At 50.0% G+C, this 14,706-nt stretch overlaps 1 protein-coding gene across 2 annotated transcripts in view; it reads right to left on the reverse strand.

Annotated features, from left to right (window-relative positions):
• The window catches only part of LOC144100309 (uncharacterized), a 59,945-nt gene extending 46,253 nt beyond the window's left edge, over positions 1 to 13,692 (reverse strand). Inside the window, exons 1-4 of one of the 2 annotated variants that reach the window (XM_077633294.1) lie at positions 13,603 to 13,692; positions 11,873 to 11,909; positions 11,330 to 11,451; positions 9,066 to 9,086 (exon numbers count right to left, since the gene is read on the reverse strand). In XM_077633294.1, the coding sequence (XP_077489420.1) occupies positions 9,066 to 9,086; positions 11,330 to 11,451; positions 11,873 to 11,909; positions 13,603 to 13,612 (190 nt within the window). In that variant the 5' untranslated portion in view covers positions 13,613 to 13,692. Of the gene's footprint in view, positions 1 to 9,062; positions 9,087 to 11,329; positions 11,452 to 11,872; positions 11,910 to 13,602 lie in introns of both variants that reach the window. The other variant, XM_077633293.1, reaches the window with a different exon arrangement.
• Positions 13,693 to 14,706: the final 1,014 nt, after the last annotated feature.

Below are 14,706 nucleotides of genomic sequence, written 5' to 3' on the forward strand. Positions count from 1 at the left end.
TAGAAGAGATTGGGAAAATGGGGGGATGGTCCGATGCTCAAATGCTGGGAATGGCGAGGTGTAAGATGGCAGGAGCTGCTCATGATTTTGCATGGCGAGACGAAAAAGTAAAATCCACAAAATCATTTGCGGAATTTAAGAAGCTTGCGTTTGAGCATTTCGACACTGAACCACGTCACGTGCGGGTACAGAGGTTCCGTGACGCCGGACAGATGGTAGGGGAGGACGTGCGAACGTTTGCGTCGCGGCTTCAGCGCTTAGCGCGCGATACGTTAAGCAGGGAGGAGGAAGGAGACCAGCTAAGGAAGAAATACGCGGAGGATCTTCTTAAAGAGGAAATGACCACTTTGTTCGTGGCCGGTCTGCAAGACCCCGTGCGCCGGTTCGTGCTCTCGCGCAAGCCGAGCAATTTCGACCAAGCCGTGGCGGCCGCAACGAAATGAGGCGTTAACGACAGCCGCAGCGAGAGTACGCGTCATAGAGAGAGCGGTGCTCAACCCTGAGGTTGCTCTCTTGACAGAGCGGTTAGATCGCTTAGAAAAGCTGCTATCTCAGCAGGTGGAACGCCAGGTTGAAGCGCGCGCTCAACAGTGCCCATTCGCTGGAAACCGGAGACCGCCACAAAGCGACAGGCGCGGTATGCGAGATTTTGAAGAAATCGTATGCTTCGCTTGCCAGGGTCGCGGACACATCGCCAGGTTCTGCCAAAACGTGCGCCGTGGGGAGCCACAAAGAGAAGCAGGCGAGACACGCCCTAAGCAAGCCTACAGCGGGGCTCCAGATACCGAGACAAAAAACTAGTTAGTCCTCCCCAGCCTGAGGAGCGTGGGGAGGGAGCAGTGGATGATGAGGTGGTGGTAGTTTGTGTGGCCGACGAGGCATGCCCTGTTGTGCGTTGCAAGTTAAATGGTTGTTGCATGGAATTGTTGATAGATACGGGGTCAAAGGTGACATTGCTTAAGGAGAGCAGTTTTAACACGCTTCGAAGGAAGGGGGACCGCGAGGTGTTGGAAGCGTCTGGTGGTATGGCAACCAAATTTGTAGGCATAACGGGGGATCCTCTTGGCATAAGTGGACTCTACCGGTTACACTTCTCTCTCGGCGGAATTGCATTGGAGCACCCCTGCTACGTATGCCCGGACACGGTGTCTCTGCCAAACGGAGTGTCAGGTATATTAGGGCAGGATTTTTTGAGAAAAGGGAAGGTAGTAGTCTCATTCTCTGAGGAAGAGGTTAATGCGGGCGGATCAAAAGTTCCGTTTTTGAACAGGAGAGGGGCTGAGATTCGCATTACCGATATTGACACCCGTCAAACAGTGGGATCATTGGAGAAGGTATATTCGCGGGTTGCCGTCAGGCTGGTCGATGAGGCGGTCGTCCTTCCTTGGTCGGAGCACATTTTGTACGCGTTTGTGCCTTCAGATGTAGAGAGCGGCGCCGTGGGAGTGCTTGAGCCGGTCGACTCTCTCAGCAATGGCCTGAAGGCAGCCGCGTGCCTCGTGACAGTTAATGACGCCCACAGAGTGCCCCTACGGGTGGTTAACTGTAGCCAGCAGCCACTGAGCCTTCCCAAGAACAAAACATTGGCTTTCTTCACCTCTGCGATAGAGAAACGTGAGCCCACCGATACGGTACTCGCAACTGTAGAGCATGGTAGTCCTCCGGCTGCTCCAAAGGTGTCATTCGATCTTTCTCACGTAAATTCCAGGGAGAGGGAGGCTCTGGCTGGTTTGCTGAACGACTACTCGGAGGTATTCGCCGCGTCCAACCTGGATTTGGGCTGCTGTGGCGTTATAAAGCACAGGATAGAAACCGGCACTTCATCGCCCGTTTACCAGCGTGCGTACAGGATTCCTTACTCCCAACGTGGGGAGATGGAGCGGCAGGTGCAGGACCTGATTGATCGCGGCATTGTCGAACACTCAAAGTCTCCCTGGGGAGCACCAGCACTATTGGTGGAAAAGCCAGATGGCTTGTATCGATTGGTAGTGGACTACCGCAAACTAAATGCCGTAACTCGCATCGATCCATACCCCATCCCCAATATACAGGAGACGCTTTCTCAGCTGGGCTCTGCCAGGTACTTCACGGTAGTGGACATGGCGGCGGGATTCTGGCAGATAGCAATGGATCCGGCAGATGCCGAGAAAACGGCATTCAACACGCCCTCAGGGCACTATGAATGGAAAAGAATGCCGATGGGTCTGGCCAACAGCCCTGCTGTCTGGCAGAGAACCGCTGATGTTATCCTGGCAGGTCTTCTGGGGAGGCTGTGCTTCGTGTATATGGATGACATTATCATATACAGTGACAGTTTTGAGAACCATTTGCGCGATATTGAGCAGGTTTTGGTGCGAATAAGAGGAGCGGGTCTCAAGCTGAAGCCCTCTAAGTGCCAATTCCTCAAAAACGAGGTGAAATACCTCGGGCACGTTGTTTCAGCTGACGGCGTGCGACCGGACCCTGAGAAACTAAGGTGTGTCTCGGATTTTCCATCCCCGACTAGCGTCCGCCAGGTCCGGCAGTTTCTCGGCCTGATCGGTTACTACCGAAGGCACATAGAGGAGTTCGCCAAGCTCGCTAAGCCGCTGACCGCCTTAACAGCCAAAAATGTCGCCTTTCGCTGGGACGAAAATGCGGAGAATGCTTTTGGGGCCCTGAAAAGGAAGCTAATGAGTGCACCGCTGTTGCGCCACCCGGATTTTAATTTGCCCTTCGTTATGGCCACAGATGCGTCAAAGTTCGCAGTTGGTGCCGTGCTATCTCAGGTTATCGAGGGCAAAGAACATCCCGTTGCTTTTGCTAGCCGACAGCTGAGCCCCACAGAGCAAAAGTACGGAGCTACGGAAAGGGAGTGCCTCGCCGTTGTCTGGGCAGTAAAGCACTTCAGATGCTACCTTTACGGCCGCAAATTCAAGCTAGTCACAGACTGCCATCCTCTGAAATGGGTGATGAGTGTCAGGGACCCTAGCTCGCGACTCGCTAGATGGAATCTACACCTGCAGGAATACTGCTTTGAAGTTGAGCACAAGTCAGGAAAGACACATCTGAATGCTGATGCACTCAGCCGCACAGCTGCCGTGGCAGCTATAGATGAGTTTGTCCCCGTAGTCGACCCCGCCGAATTACGCACAGAGCAGTGCAAAGATCCTGACCTGAAGCGAATAATCGAAAGCTTAGAGGGCGCACCGTCTCACCCCGAACAGCTAGGTTATTTCATTGACAAAGACGGCACCCTGTGTCGGCGCACGAGGCCAACCAGGAAAGGGAGACCAGAGAAAACCGCTTGGGAGAGAGTCGTCATACCTCGGTCGTGGACAGAAAGGGTTCTTCGCGCGTTTCACGATGCGCCATGCGCCGGTCATTTTGGCGTAGCGAAGACACGCAGGCGTGTGGAGCGTTTGTACTTTTGGAGTGGCATGCGACAGGATGTTAGAGACTACTGTGCGAAGTGTCATTCCTGTCTCGAAAGAAAAACACCCAAGGGACGAAGACCAGCTCCAATTCAGCCGTTCTCTGAGGTTTCGGCTCCCTTCGAGCGGACAGGTATGGACATAATGGGCCCATTGCCCACGACCACTTCCGGAAACAAGTACATTTTAGTATTTGTCGATCACCTTTCAAAATACGCGGAAGCGGTAGCACTCCCAGATCAGAAGGCAGACACGGTTGCAAGAGCATTTGTCGAACAGATCGTGCTCCGACATGGACCCCCGAGGCAACTCTTGACAGATCGGGGAACGAACTTCGTGTCGCAGCTAATGAGGAGAGTTTGCGAGCTGCTTAAGATCGCTAAGAAGCAGACAACACCGTACCATCCGGCTTGCAACGGCGCGGTGGAGCGACTGAACCAAACCGTGGCCGGGTTCCTGTCGCATTTTGTTTCGCGCGACCAGCGGGACTGGGACTTGTGGCTCCCGTATGCAATGTTTGCCTACAATTCCGCAGCACACGAGAGCACGGGCGAATCACCATTCTTTCTTCTCTACGGCCGAGACCCGGACCAGCCTAGTGAAGTGCCAGAGGGCCCCCGTCGTGTCCCATACGCTTCACTGGACGACTATAAGGTGGAGCTAGAATCGCGCTTGCAAGTGGCGCGGGACATCGCAAAGGAGGCCTTAAAGAAAGCGGCGAAGCGCAGGAAGGAGGTGCACGATCGCAGTGCTAGAGACGCGCCGTTTAATGTGGGGGACAGCGTGTACATTGAAAACTGCCACAGGCAGATTGGGCTAGCTCGTAAGTTCCAGACGAAGTGGAGAGGACCATGCGAGGTTGTCGAGAAGCTTTCTCCGGTAAACTTCAGAGTCCGAGACGTGAACCGGCGCTTGATAAGGATACACGCAAATCGCCTCAAGTCGGCACCGGTTCAGTATTCACGAAATGAGGAAAGGGAAAGCGCGGATTTTGATGGGGACAGAAGTGAAGCGGAGCGCGCAGATAGTTCGCAAGAAACGCCCTCTCCTGCATTTGTTCGGCAGGCGCCAGAGGTGACGGCCAGAATGCCACCGGATTTACTTCATGCATTGCTAGAAGAAGAAGCGCGCGAGGTTGCCGCGCAGATAACGCCAGGAGAGGCTCCTGCCACGAGCCCTCGCGAGTCCCAAAGCAGACAAAGGGTCACAGACTTACTTAGTATGACTCATGAAGGCCGATATCCGCTGCGAAATCGGAAAGCTAAGTCGGACTAATGGTGTAAACAGAGCGGAGTTGTGAACTGGTCAGAATTGTGTAATGCCGCAGCTCATAACATTGCTATATGCGTATGTGTTAAGTTATCGGAGTTAGTAGTTAAACCTTTCTGTCATTAAGTAACACCTTCACAGGAGAGCATGCGGAGCGCATGCAGAACCTGCCCTACTTCCTTTCCTTATCTATATTTTTGTCTGTGCGTGATCGTGCTAGAAGTGGGAGCTCCTTTGTAACTGTGGTAAATTTATTTCGTCCAGTTTGGACTAGAAAGGAGAGGCTTGGGTGCTGAGTTTCATGTTTATCTGTAAAAGAAGATCAGTGCTGCCCCTGGAGAAGCCAGTTATGACAGCGGAGGCATATGGTGTTGTGCAGTGGTGTTGAGTGCAGCGAAAAGTGTTTTGTCGGACGCACTGTGCGAGGCGATTCAGAAAGACAAGGGGAGCTGCAGGGACTCAAATGTTCGGAGAACATTCTTCTGGAGGGTGAGCGAGTGTGACATTCCTTGTGTGCTACGAGGTACATTCCTTGTGTGTGCTACGAGGTACATTCCTTGTGTGTGCTACGAGGTTCCACGTTCGACGGCGCGACGTAGACGGAGACCCAGATGACAGGCATCATCAATTACCCAGCCATGCTCGTTGAGAGTGACAACCAGAACGAAGGGGTTTAAGCCCAACCGGACCCGCCGCCGCGGGGAAACGGGCTTATCCTCCCCAATTGGCGTGGCGGTTCCAGGGGCGGCCCTTCCGAGCACATTCCAGGACAAGGGAACTGTCAGCGGGCCAGAGCGCGCCTTACCACAGCCGACGCTATGCGCTACCTCGAAGACAACCTTCTTTCCCGCGGACTCAACACGTGAGGGGGGCGAGACCACGATGCGGTGGTATGTTTGTGCGCCCAAGTGAAAGCCCTAGCCCCCCCTCCTTCCCCTCCGGCGTGGGCGTCCTCACCCTAGGGAGTGTGGAGAAGAGGATATAAAAATCGAGAAGCAGTACGGAAGAGACGCTCAGGACGACATCGTTCGCCAAGAGGGCCTTCAGCGCCGAAGCCCGACGGCGTGCAGCTTCTGCCAGCAACCGCTCGAGCCCAACTCCGGAGCCACTCCATCGCCCCCATGAAGTCGTCGGCACGTAAGCTCGGACGCCCCAGCCTCTGATGTATAATCTTAATCATGTGTATTTATTGAATATATCTGTTAGTTTAAACTGAGCCATACGGTGTCTCTTTGCCTCTCCGTCCCGTGTGGACCTGCGCGTTATGGGGGTCATCACATTGTTGAAATAGCCAAAACTTGTTGGGCGCGAGGGTAATCACGTTTACGAGCTTCTAAAAACTGATATGGATATTACTTACGGTGGGATACACGCCTCTCAATAATTAAGGAGCCTAACAGTAATAGTTCAAAAGTTGGATATTCAATATTACTTAACCAGCTTGCTAGTTAGCACGTCTCAGCTGCATTCTGATGTACTTCACCGCTGACAGTACTATGTCGAAAAAAGCGCTCTTCAAGTTATAAAAGACTTTTTTTTTCTTTTGTAAAGCCTTAGGTGAAACATCCTGTATTACAAGCCTCCTGCAAGACCGTTACACAAGGTTGATCGTCTTACCCAATCATTCTGTTAAACTAACGCCCCTTTGCCATTTACACTACGAAATGAAGCGGGAAAAAAAAGTGCAAAGGAAAGCATTTTATCCTGAGGCAGGAATGGCTGCAGTCATAATTAGAAGAAAGATTCGAATAACAGTTCGAACAGAAGAAGTGAGAATCAAGAGGGCACATCACCAAAAATGAGGAATTAGCAATATATTGCCAGCAACGCGGCATCTACGATTTTATTTCAGATGGGTCCCTGATTATTCACCCTCTCAGTCATTTAAAGTCTGAAAACAAAACATTAGGTTACAAATTTACCCGCCGTGGTTGCTCAGTGGTTAAGGCGCTCGGCTACTGATCCGGAGTTCCCGGGTTCGAACCCGACCGCGGCGGCTGCGTTTTTATGGAGCAAAAACGCTAAGGCGCCTGTGTGCTGTGCGATGTCAGTGCACGTTAAAGATCCCCAGGTGGTGGAAATTATTCCGAAGCCCTCTACTACGGCGCCTCTTTCTTCTTTCACTCCCTCCTTTATCCCTTCCCTTACGGCGCGGTTCAGGTGTCCGCCGATATATGAGACAGATACTGCTCCATTTCCGTTCCCCAAAAACCAATTATTATTATTATTATTATTATTATTATTATTATTATTATTATTATTATTATTATTATTATTATTATTATTATTGACAAATTTCTGCTCCGTGTATTTGAGTCAAAATGCATTTTTGAACAATACACAAACAGAATTAATAATTTCAATGCACTCTTCATAATATTTGCATTGGGCTGGCCCATAAAATAGGACAAAACGAGAGAATAAAACAACAAACAATTGAAAAAAGTGATAGAGAACAGTATCATTTGATGAAAAAGAAACTCTTGTGCATAGCGCTCATGGGCGCAAAAGCCTACCATCAAAAGGAGAGTTCAAAGAGCTTGGAAGGCGCAACTAGCCTCAGCACTGGCTATTTCAGCCTACAGCAAAAACGACCACGACAGCTCTCGTTCTCGGCACCTGGTAAATGGCGCGCCTTACCCTACGGTTTCAGGAAGCTGAGCATTGCTCCATCCTTCCCAGCGCTAACATTCCTCACACAGGGCACCAAGCGGTAAGAGGCACGCAGCGCCTCTATGGTATCCCAACAGGCGCTTAACTTACGGCACATTGCCGTGCGGTTTCTTAAAAGAAACAACTTTAGGGATACATGTGCTCCGTCTTAAGGGTATGATGTGGTGGCGTTAAGGGATCGCTTCACAGGCGTGGGGTCTTCTTTGTGTATTACTTCGCGGACACAGATGCCGTTCTTCCTTTCACTATCACATAAGGCCCATCCTGTCCTTAGAACTACAATACAAAAACATTGGAGATCCGTCTCGCGCAAGTACTCCTTCTCCATCGACTTGGTTCTGCATACATAGCCATATATAAGGATTGCTTAGTCGCTACTCTATATTGATACCCCGCGGGGAGTCGTCATACCTGTCCTGGCGCAGTGGTGCAGCGGATAAGCGATCCGCCACTGCCTCGGCAGGTGCCTTTGCAAACACATCCACCGATGGGGCTTGAGAAACCCAGGGTGCTCTTCCCGAGGAAACTCTCGTGAGAAATAATTAATTTCACTGCTTATGTGCCATGGTGGACAAGTTGTGATCACGTCACAAGGTCGCGTGACCTCGGTGGCAGGTGGAACGCCTGCTTTCCCGCTCACAGCGCCGACGGCCGCGACGCCGATAACATCGGCTACGTCGGCTTTTCCGCAGTAAGGGAGCCTTAACGCTGACGCGTTCAAACCCAACATGGGCGTGTCATTACTGACTGGAATCATACGCCTTCTGCAATTGATACAGAAGTTAATGTGACGTTATTTCAAGAACTTTAAAAAATGAAAACGCTCAACAGTTTCCTTGTCTTGCTCTGCTCACCTTTTGGTTTTTTAAACCTTGTAGCCTATCCATTTATTGCACTCTTCCAGTTTTTGCTTCCTATTTTATTTTCGTGTTAGCAATTCCCCCCCCCCCCCGCTACCAATATGTACTCTCGTAGTCATGGCGTTTAGTGGTTCCTTGAAAATAAAAATGCAATGCAATTGCCACGTGCTCACCGCGGTGCTGTGTATGCGCCTTATGGAATGAGCTAGGTATCAGCAAACTGGGCCTGACAAGCCCCAACGGTGAAACCCAGCCGCCTGCTAGCGTAGTGGCGCGTCTCATAACCGCTGCGCCATCATATATATGAGGACACCCCTCAATTTATGAATATAAAGATAAGACTGACTCATTCCGCATATATGGGCAGGATGGCGGTACCTGGAGAAAACATGAGTACTCGCGTTGGACGGATCTCTAGAGCTGCCGCATTATACTCTTAAGGGTAAGTTAAGCGGTATGTGATGGTAAAAAAAATGAACAGTGACCGTCTCAGCGATATGACACGCAACAGGACCCCGTGGCGCTGGATGGACCTATTAACGCTATCGCGTCATACTCTTTAGGCGGAGCTTAAGTGTCTCAAACTTTCTTCCTCTCTGGTGGCAACATCGCCAAATCTGACACCCATACCACCATAGAGTGTCGCCAAAGCGAGGCTTGTTATATCACATGAATTGGTTCTACACGCCCCTGAATGAGCTCTGGTTAGAATTCTCGTGATATAAAAAAGTTACACTCCAGAGCAATTAGTAGTTCTCAGCTCGACCGAAGTGCCGAGTGCGGTTTTTTTTTCGTCCCTGAAGAAAACACTTTGCACGCCGGCTGTAGCGGTCACGAAACAACTTACTACCTGATGCTTGCCCTTCGCCACCTGTAAAAAGAACCGAAAATTTTGTAGTGAGACCTACATTATGCCAGCCGCTTCGCGAGGTCAACGTGGCTGCGCGCTGAGCAGTGGCACCGCCGCTCCCCGAGCTGTGCGCATGCGCGGAGTGACGTCATAGCCGGCAGCTGGTGTGAGCGCCGCGCCTCGTCGCTGCGCCCACGGCGGAGCAGACGCCGCCCGCCTCGTCAGTTGTGCGCATGCGCGGAGTGACGTCAGAGCACGCAGCTGGTGTGTGCGCCGCGCGCCTACATTACGCTAGCATATCGAGCCTTCAGGGTGGCGGCGCCGTGGCTGCTCACGTGGTTGGTAACGTGGTGCGGAGCACCTGCCGGCGGCGCGGCGCGCCGGCGTAACCAAGTGGGGGAGGAGTGGAGAGGAGGGGGAGAGAATCCACGTCCATAGGCGAAGATGAAGGAACGCCCATCAAAACGGAGCGGCGACAGACTGACTTTGCAATTCGACTAAGCGAGTTCTAATCGGCCAGCTGTAGCTATCGCGTCACTCCATGTTTAACCAGCGCTAAACCAAAGCCAATTTTTAGAACGATTGACACGAAATGCACGTCATTTAGCGAAAATCCAGCTGCTTCTCGAAAGAGGTAATACCCGTTTCGTAAAAACGTAAAATGTTAGAAATTATGTTTAACATCTGTTCTAATCGCTACTTTTTAAATGAAAAGTTACTAAACATGCTATTGTATCATTAAGACAAAGTTCATAAATAAATATTGATGTAGGCGTCAATGAGAACAAAAGTCTTCGAAACTAAAATGGTATTCCTTCTAGTAAAAAAAAAAAAGGCTGCATAATGTTTGTAATCTCCGAGGTTCTAAATGAGGTGATATGTTGCTCGACCAGTGAGCACTGTAGTCGGCAAGAGAGCGTAGAACGTGCCAACTTCATATAACTTCAGGCTATACAGATTATACTGCAGTCAGCAGAAATGGTTACAGGAAGTGGAAAATTGAAAAAAAAAATTACTTGATGCAGTCATTCGAGCTAACTGACTGGAGAGCTTGAGGTCATAAGATGACGTTCACGTGTTGCACAGTGGTATTAACATAAGGCGAGTCACTCGCCAGGCCGCGCTACAATAATTTTATTCGAAATCGCATGCACACCGCTAATTTTGCCGATGGCTGTATCTATTGCAGGAAGACAGTGACCAAGCACTCATGTCGGCGTCAGTAACGCGCTTGTTCGGAGAGGCTGGCGCCTTATGCAAACTGGATAAGCGGCACCTCTCGAATGGGACACGCGTACACCCAGCGATAAGAAGTTATTACGTTCGGTAACAGCTGGGCCCTCTTTGTAACAATGCTGATTCCTCCTAATTTTAAAGCGTGGGCAATGCACCACCCACTCATTGCGACCGGAAACGTGATATCGGTATGGCCTCACGCATGCGTCAGAGAAGTCAGCAACTGATAGCCAAAGCATTTTATCCACTTTACAGAGACTCGTCGCGTGAGTTGTATTCGACCACTGGGTGGCAGGAAGTGCCAAAAAGTTCCCTACAAGCATACAGCCACGTTACTGCGGCGGCCAGAGCCCGCCAAGACACACCCATCTAAAGCGGCCAGTATAGTACACCTTTTTATGTACATTTCCCTCTTGCAACCTGCGACGGTTGGAAGCAGCAGCTGGGTGGAAGACGTACTTTTATAGAACCCTAAGGCATCGAGACTGCCATAGCGACAACATCTTTTCCCTCAACTGAATATGAATACGTGAAATCAGGAGCTTGTTAGAGTATATATAAAAGCAGCTAAGCAACAGCCTTTCACATACCCCTTATTAGGAAGCATCTTTTAAGTTAAACGGGAGGAAGTTAAATTACTTAACTTGCACGTAATTTACTTGGGCCTTGAAGGAACGACACGGTGCCGGAGGAAACCAAAACCGCGCAGCCCCAATTTGCTCACGCCGTATGTTTTTGCGTGGCCATTTGCAGTCTAATGGTAACATACTGCAGTCGCACCTATGATTGATTTGGGCGCTGCTGAGTGCTCCACATAATACCATGTACTAGCAAATGGGAGCTTAAAACGTCTTCCTGCATACAGCGTAGCGCATCGGTACAATATGTTTCGCAAATCTAAAGTCTCATTTGTATTGCGCTGTCCCGATTCATGTTGTTCTCGATGCTCGCAAAAAAACTGTGCCGCTTGCAGAGGAAATAAAGAACCTCGGACGACGCCGGGAAAATAAAGCGTGCCCTATACTCACCGGCGTAGACGTTGGATAGCATAATGAGCAGAATAATCATGACGATGAACAGGACGAGGATCGCGCAGCAGATGAGGGGCAGCAGCTCGTTCGGATACGAGTCATCCTCCCTCTTTCGCTCGCTGCATCGCAGGGCAAAAGAATCTCGCTATCAGTTGGCGTGGTGAGATGAAAATCTCCTGACATGTAGCATGCTTTTTTCAGCTTCATATGTCCACAGTAAGCCTGTCTAGCGGGCTTCAGTAATAAGTGATGTGCGGTCGCATATGCCTTCTGCCGTCTCCTTTTTCGCGAACCCTTTCGGCGGTTCCGAGGTCCCAAACAACCCCATCTGCACACAGGCACTGGCGGCTTGCGGTAAGCGGTGATGGTAGACGGCATGCTTTGTGCTAAAGCTCTCACCATCCCTCTATTTCTCTGCCATAACGGATTACGGCAGCCCATTTTTATCGCTTCCACAGTTCACGCAACTGCAGCTTTGTGACATGACGGAGATTCTTTCCAGCACTGTTAAGCTGACTCGATTATACTTCCAGTACTTACCTGGGGGAACTGTGGGAGCTCAGCATAAAGGTCTCCTCTGAAAACAGGAAGAGCAGTTTGCTGACGTCATATGCTCGCGAACTCATATACACGAGATGTGGAACAGAGCTGCAAAGTTCTCCGCGATTAGGTGCAAATGTACGCCAAAGGCGCCATTACACCGCGCCTAAAGAGTGTGTTCACACAGGTGAGTTCATGACATTATGCGACTAGTGTTTTTGTCGGTTCATTAAGGTCGCTAGCAGCATTTTTACAGGTACGCAAGCTTATTGATTTATCAAATTGAGTCACTCGACGTCCGCGACTCCCCTTTATGACGGCAGTTTAAAGGCAAGGTGTCAACGACACTCGGTGTGAACGCACCCGAAAGGTGCGTGCGTATGCTCGATTCGTGACGGTGTTTCGATTCTTTTTTTTTTCAGTCCGACGACCGTACCGAATCGATCAAATCTGGTAGGGCGGTGTCCACGCACCTTTTTTGTGAACTCCCCTTATTTAGAGTTGTTTTCAAGAATTTCTACCACCTCAAAGCTAAACCGCGGGGCACGGAGGGCTCTGAAAAAGCTCTGTGTATTTCCTCTGTAGTGCAAACACGGTTGCACCCATGCGCACGGTCCAAAGTCCGTTTTTTTTTTCTCAGCCCTCTGCAGGCGGCGTTCTGAAGATGCGACCGACGACGAGAAGCGCAGCTGCTTTCCGATGTGCCTGGTTTACAATGCATCGCCAGCGTAACATGTGACTGCAGCCCTACAAGCAGCAAAAAAAAAACACCGTGCGTGAGCACATAAGTAAAAAAGCCCTCATCTTAAATGTCAGTGGCAGTTGCGATTTAGTGGCGCTGCGGCTATTGAGGCTATTTTGAGGCAAATGCAAGGTGTTGCGAGTTACACATTTTAAGGGCGACAACATCCCAAAATATCGCCTGTCATGGATGCCCTGTTATCATAAGGAGAAATGAAAGCACGTCTCCACATTGATCTAGTAAGCGGATAGGGGATCTGGAGGCCGAAGCCATCCTTAAGGAGTGTAAGCCCGAATGCTACGCGCGCTAGCATCCTTCACAAAAGCAATCTCTCTGTCCGTACCTCATGCAGTGCTTCCAAATATGTAGCTGTTTGCTTTTCTCAATCGACACTGAGGCGCTAATACATTCTGTTTAACGCTATAAACTCACAATTACCAACTAGAAACCGGTGCTCAACCTTCATGAAAAGCTCGACTGCAGACCGCCTCCAACCTAACTATGGCTGGCTTCACATATAGCACAGATTCCTTCTATTGGACCCAATGTTGAAATCATTGACCATAGTCTCCATCTTCCCTTTGTTGGAGAAACCAAAATTCTAGCCGCGCCACTAAATGTTTGAGAGGCAGCTAATGGTTGAACAAAAGATTTAGGCGTTAGGCTTGCAAACAACCTCACCGCCTAGCGAGGGCAAAGTCCTCCTTTTTCCCATTGCTACCAAGAGTTTCAGGCCATGCCCCAAAAGCTTTGAGTGTACCTAAAACAGGTTCCTGACGTACTCCTCTCAGCAGCATGTGCACAATTTTGCGAAACGCAAATTAGCTATCAGCATTTTACTACCCCGGAAGAAGAGAACGATACAAGGATAGACAGGCCAGCAGAGACTTGGTTCTTCGTTCCTCCGTTCAAAAGAACGCTTGTACCACCTTTCTTCCCACTCAGCGTGTGTGCGGAAATCTTTGAGAACGCCACAGAGCGCGCTCACCTTCCGCCATCTTGTTCCTCCTGGTACGGCGTAGTACGCAGGCTGGAGGGTGCTAAGCGTTGCTGGCCTCCCCGGAGCTCTGATTCTTCTTCTGCGGCGCTTGCTCTTCAAAGACACGTGACACGCGCCGGTGATAGCTTTGGGCCAGTCCTCTTCTTTTTTTTTATACGTCTTTATTTCTGCATAAAATAGGCCTAGCCTTGCGGCAGAAATGAGGGGCTTCATGGGGAGACCGGTCCTCTTCTTTGGTTGGTTTCCGTTTCCATTTGCTGATGGCGGGGTATGTAAGATGGCAGATAACAACGGAGCGGGTGCTTTCATCCGCACAGCATTAAAAAAGGCCGTTGCCATACTAGTAATAATCGTCTACTCTAGAATCACCAAGGTTATTGAAGACCATAAAATAACCAGCTGCAAAGACTCAAACGCACCCCTGCGGGCAGAAATGTGCTGCAGCAACTCTGCTACCAGTCTTCCAACAATGGATCTTTTGAATCTAAAGGCGTAGCCCCACATCTCAAAGTCACAAAACTCTATCGCTCTAATACGGCCAAACACGCATTCCACGAGTGAAGACACAAGGCAAGGAAAGAAGCATTGACCCATAACATTGGTAAAAATCTAAAACTAAATATTCTCTTTATTTCATTAACAGCCTTTTTTCTCTCTATTTAAAAGGGAAGAAACACTGTTGATGTCGCAACCCACCTTTCGTTAATTATAGTGGAAGCGGTGGTGGCTGACTGAAAAGGTTGCACTGCTACATTACGCACCAGAAGTATCACAAAGGCGAAGGATAGTTGGATAGCCCTGACATTACAAAAAGGCCGCCGGATTGTTCAAGAGCTACCATCATGAACTCCAAACACTGCCAATCAAGGTCTCGGCAAGGAACCTATTTCTGTTATCGCACATGCACCCCCTCGCGTACGTCCTGCATCGCACCTATAATAACCCGAAACCTTGCCTTGGCTGGACTTCCGGGCATTCCTTCTCTGCCAGACAATAAGGGCGTTCATGAGACAACTTTAGAGTTTACCCTCCGTGCGCCAGAGGTAGGTTATTCCCGTTCAGAGGAGACAGACGCCATTCAATTCGCGTAAT

Source organism: Amblyomma americanum, chromosome 8 (assembly GCF_052857255.1).
Source record: "Amblyomma americanum isolate KBUSLIRL-KWMA chromosome 8, ASM5285725v1, whole genome shotgun sequence".
Lineage (NCBI taxonomy): Eukaryota > Metazoa > Arthropoda > Arachnida > Ixodida > Ixodidae > Amblyomma > Amblyomma americanum.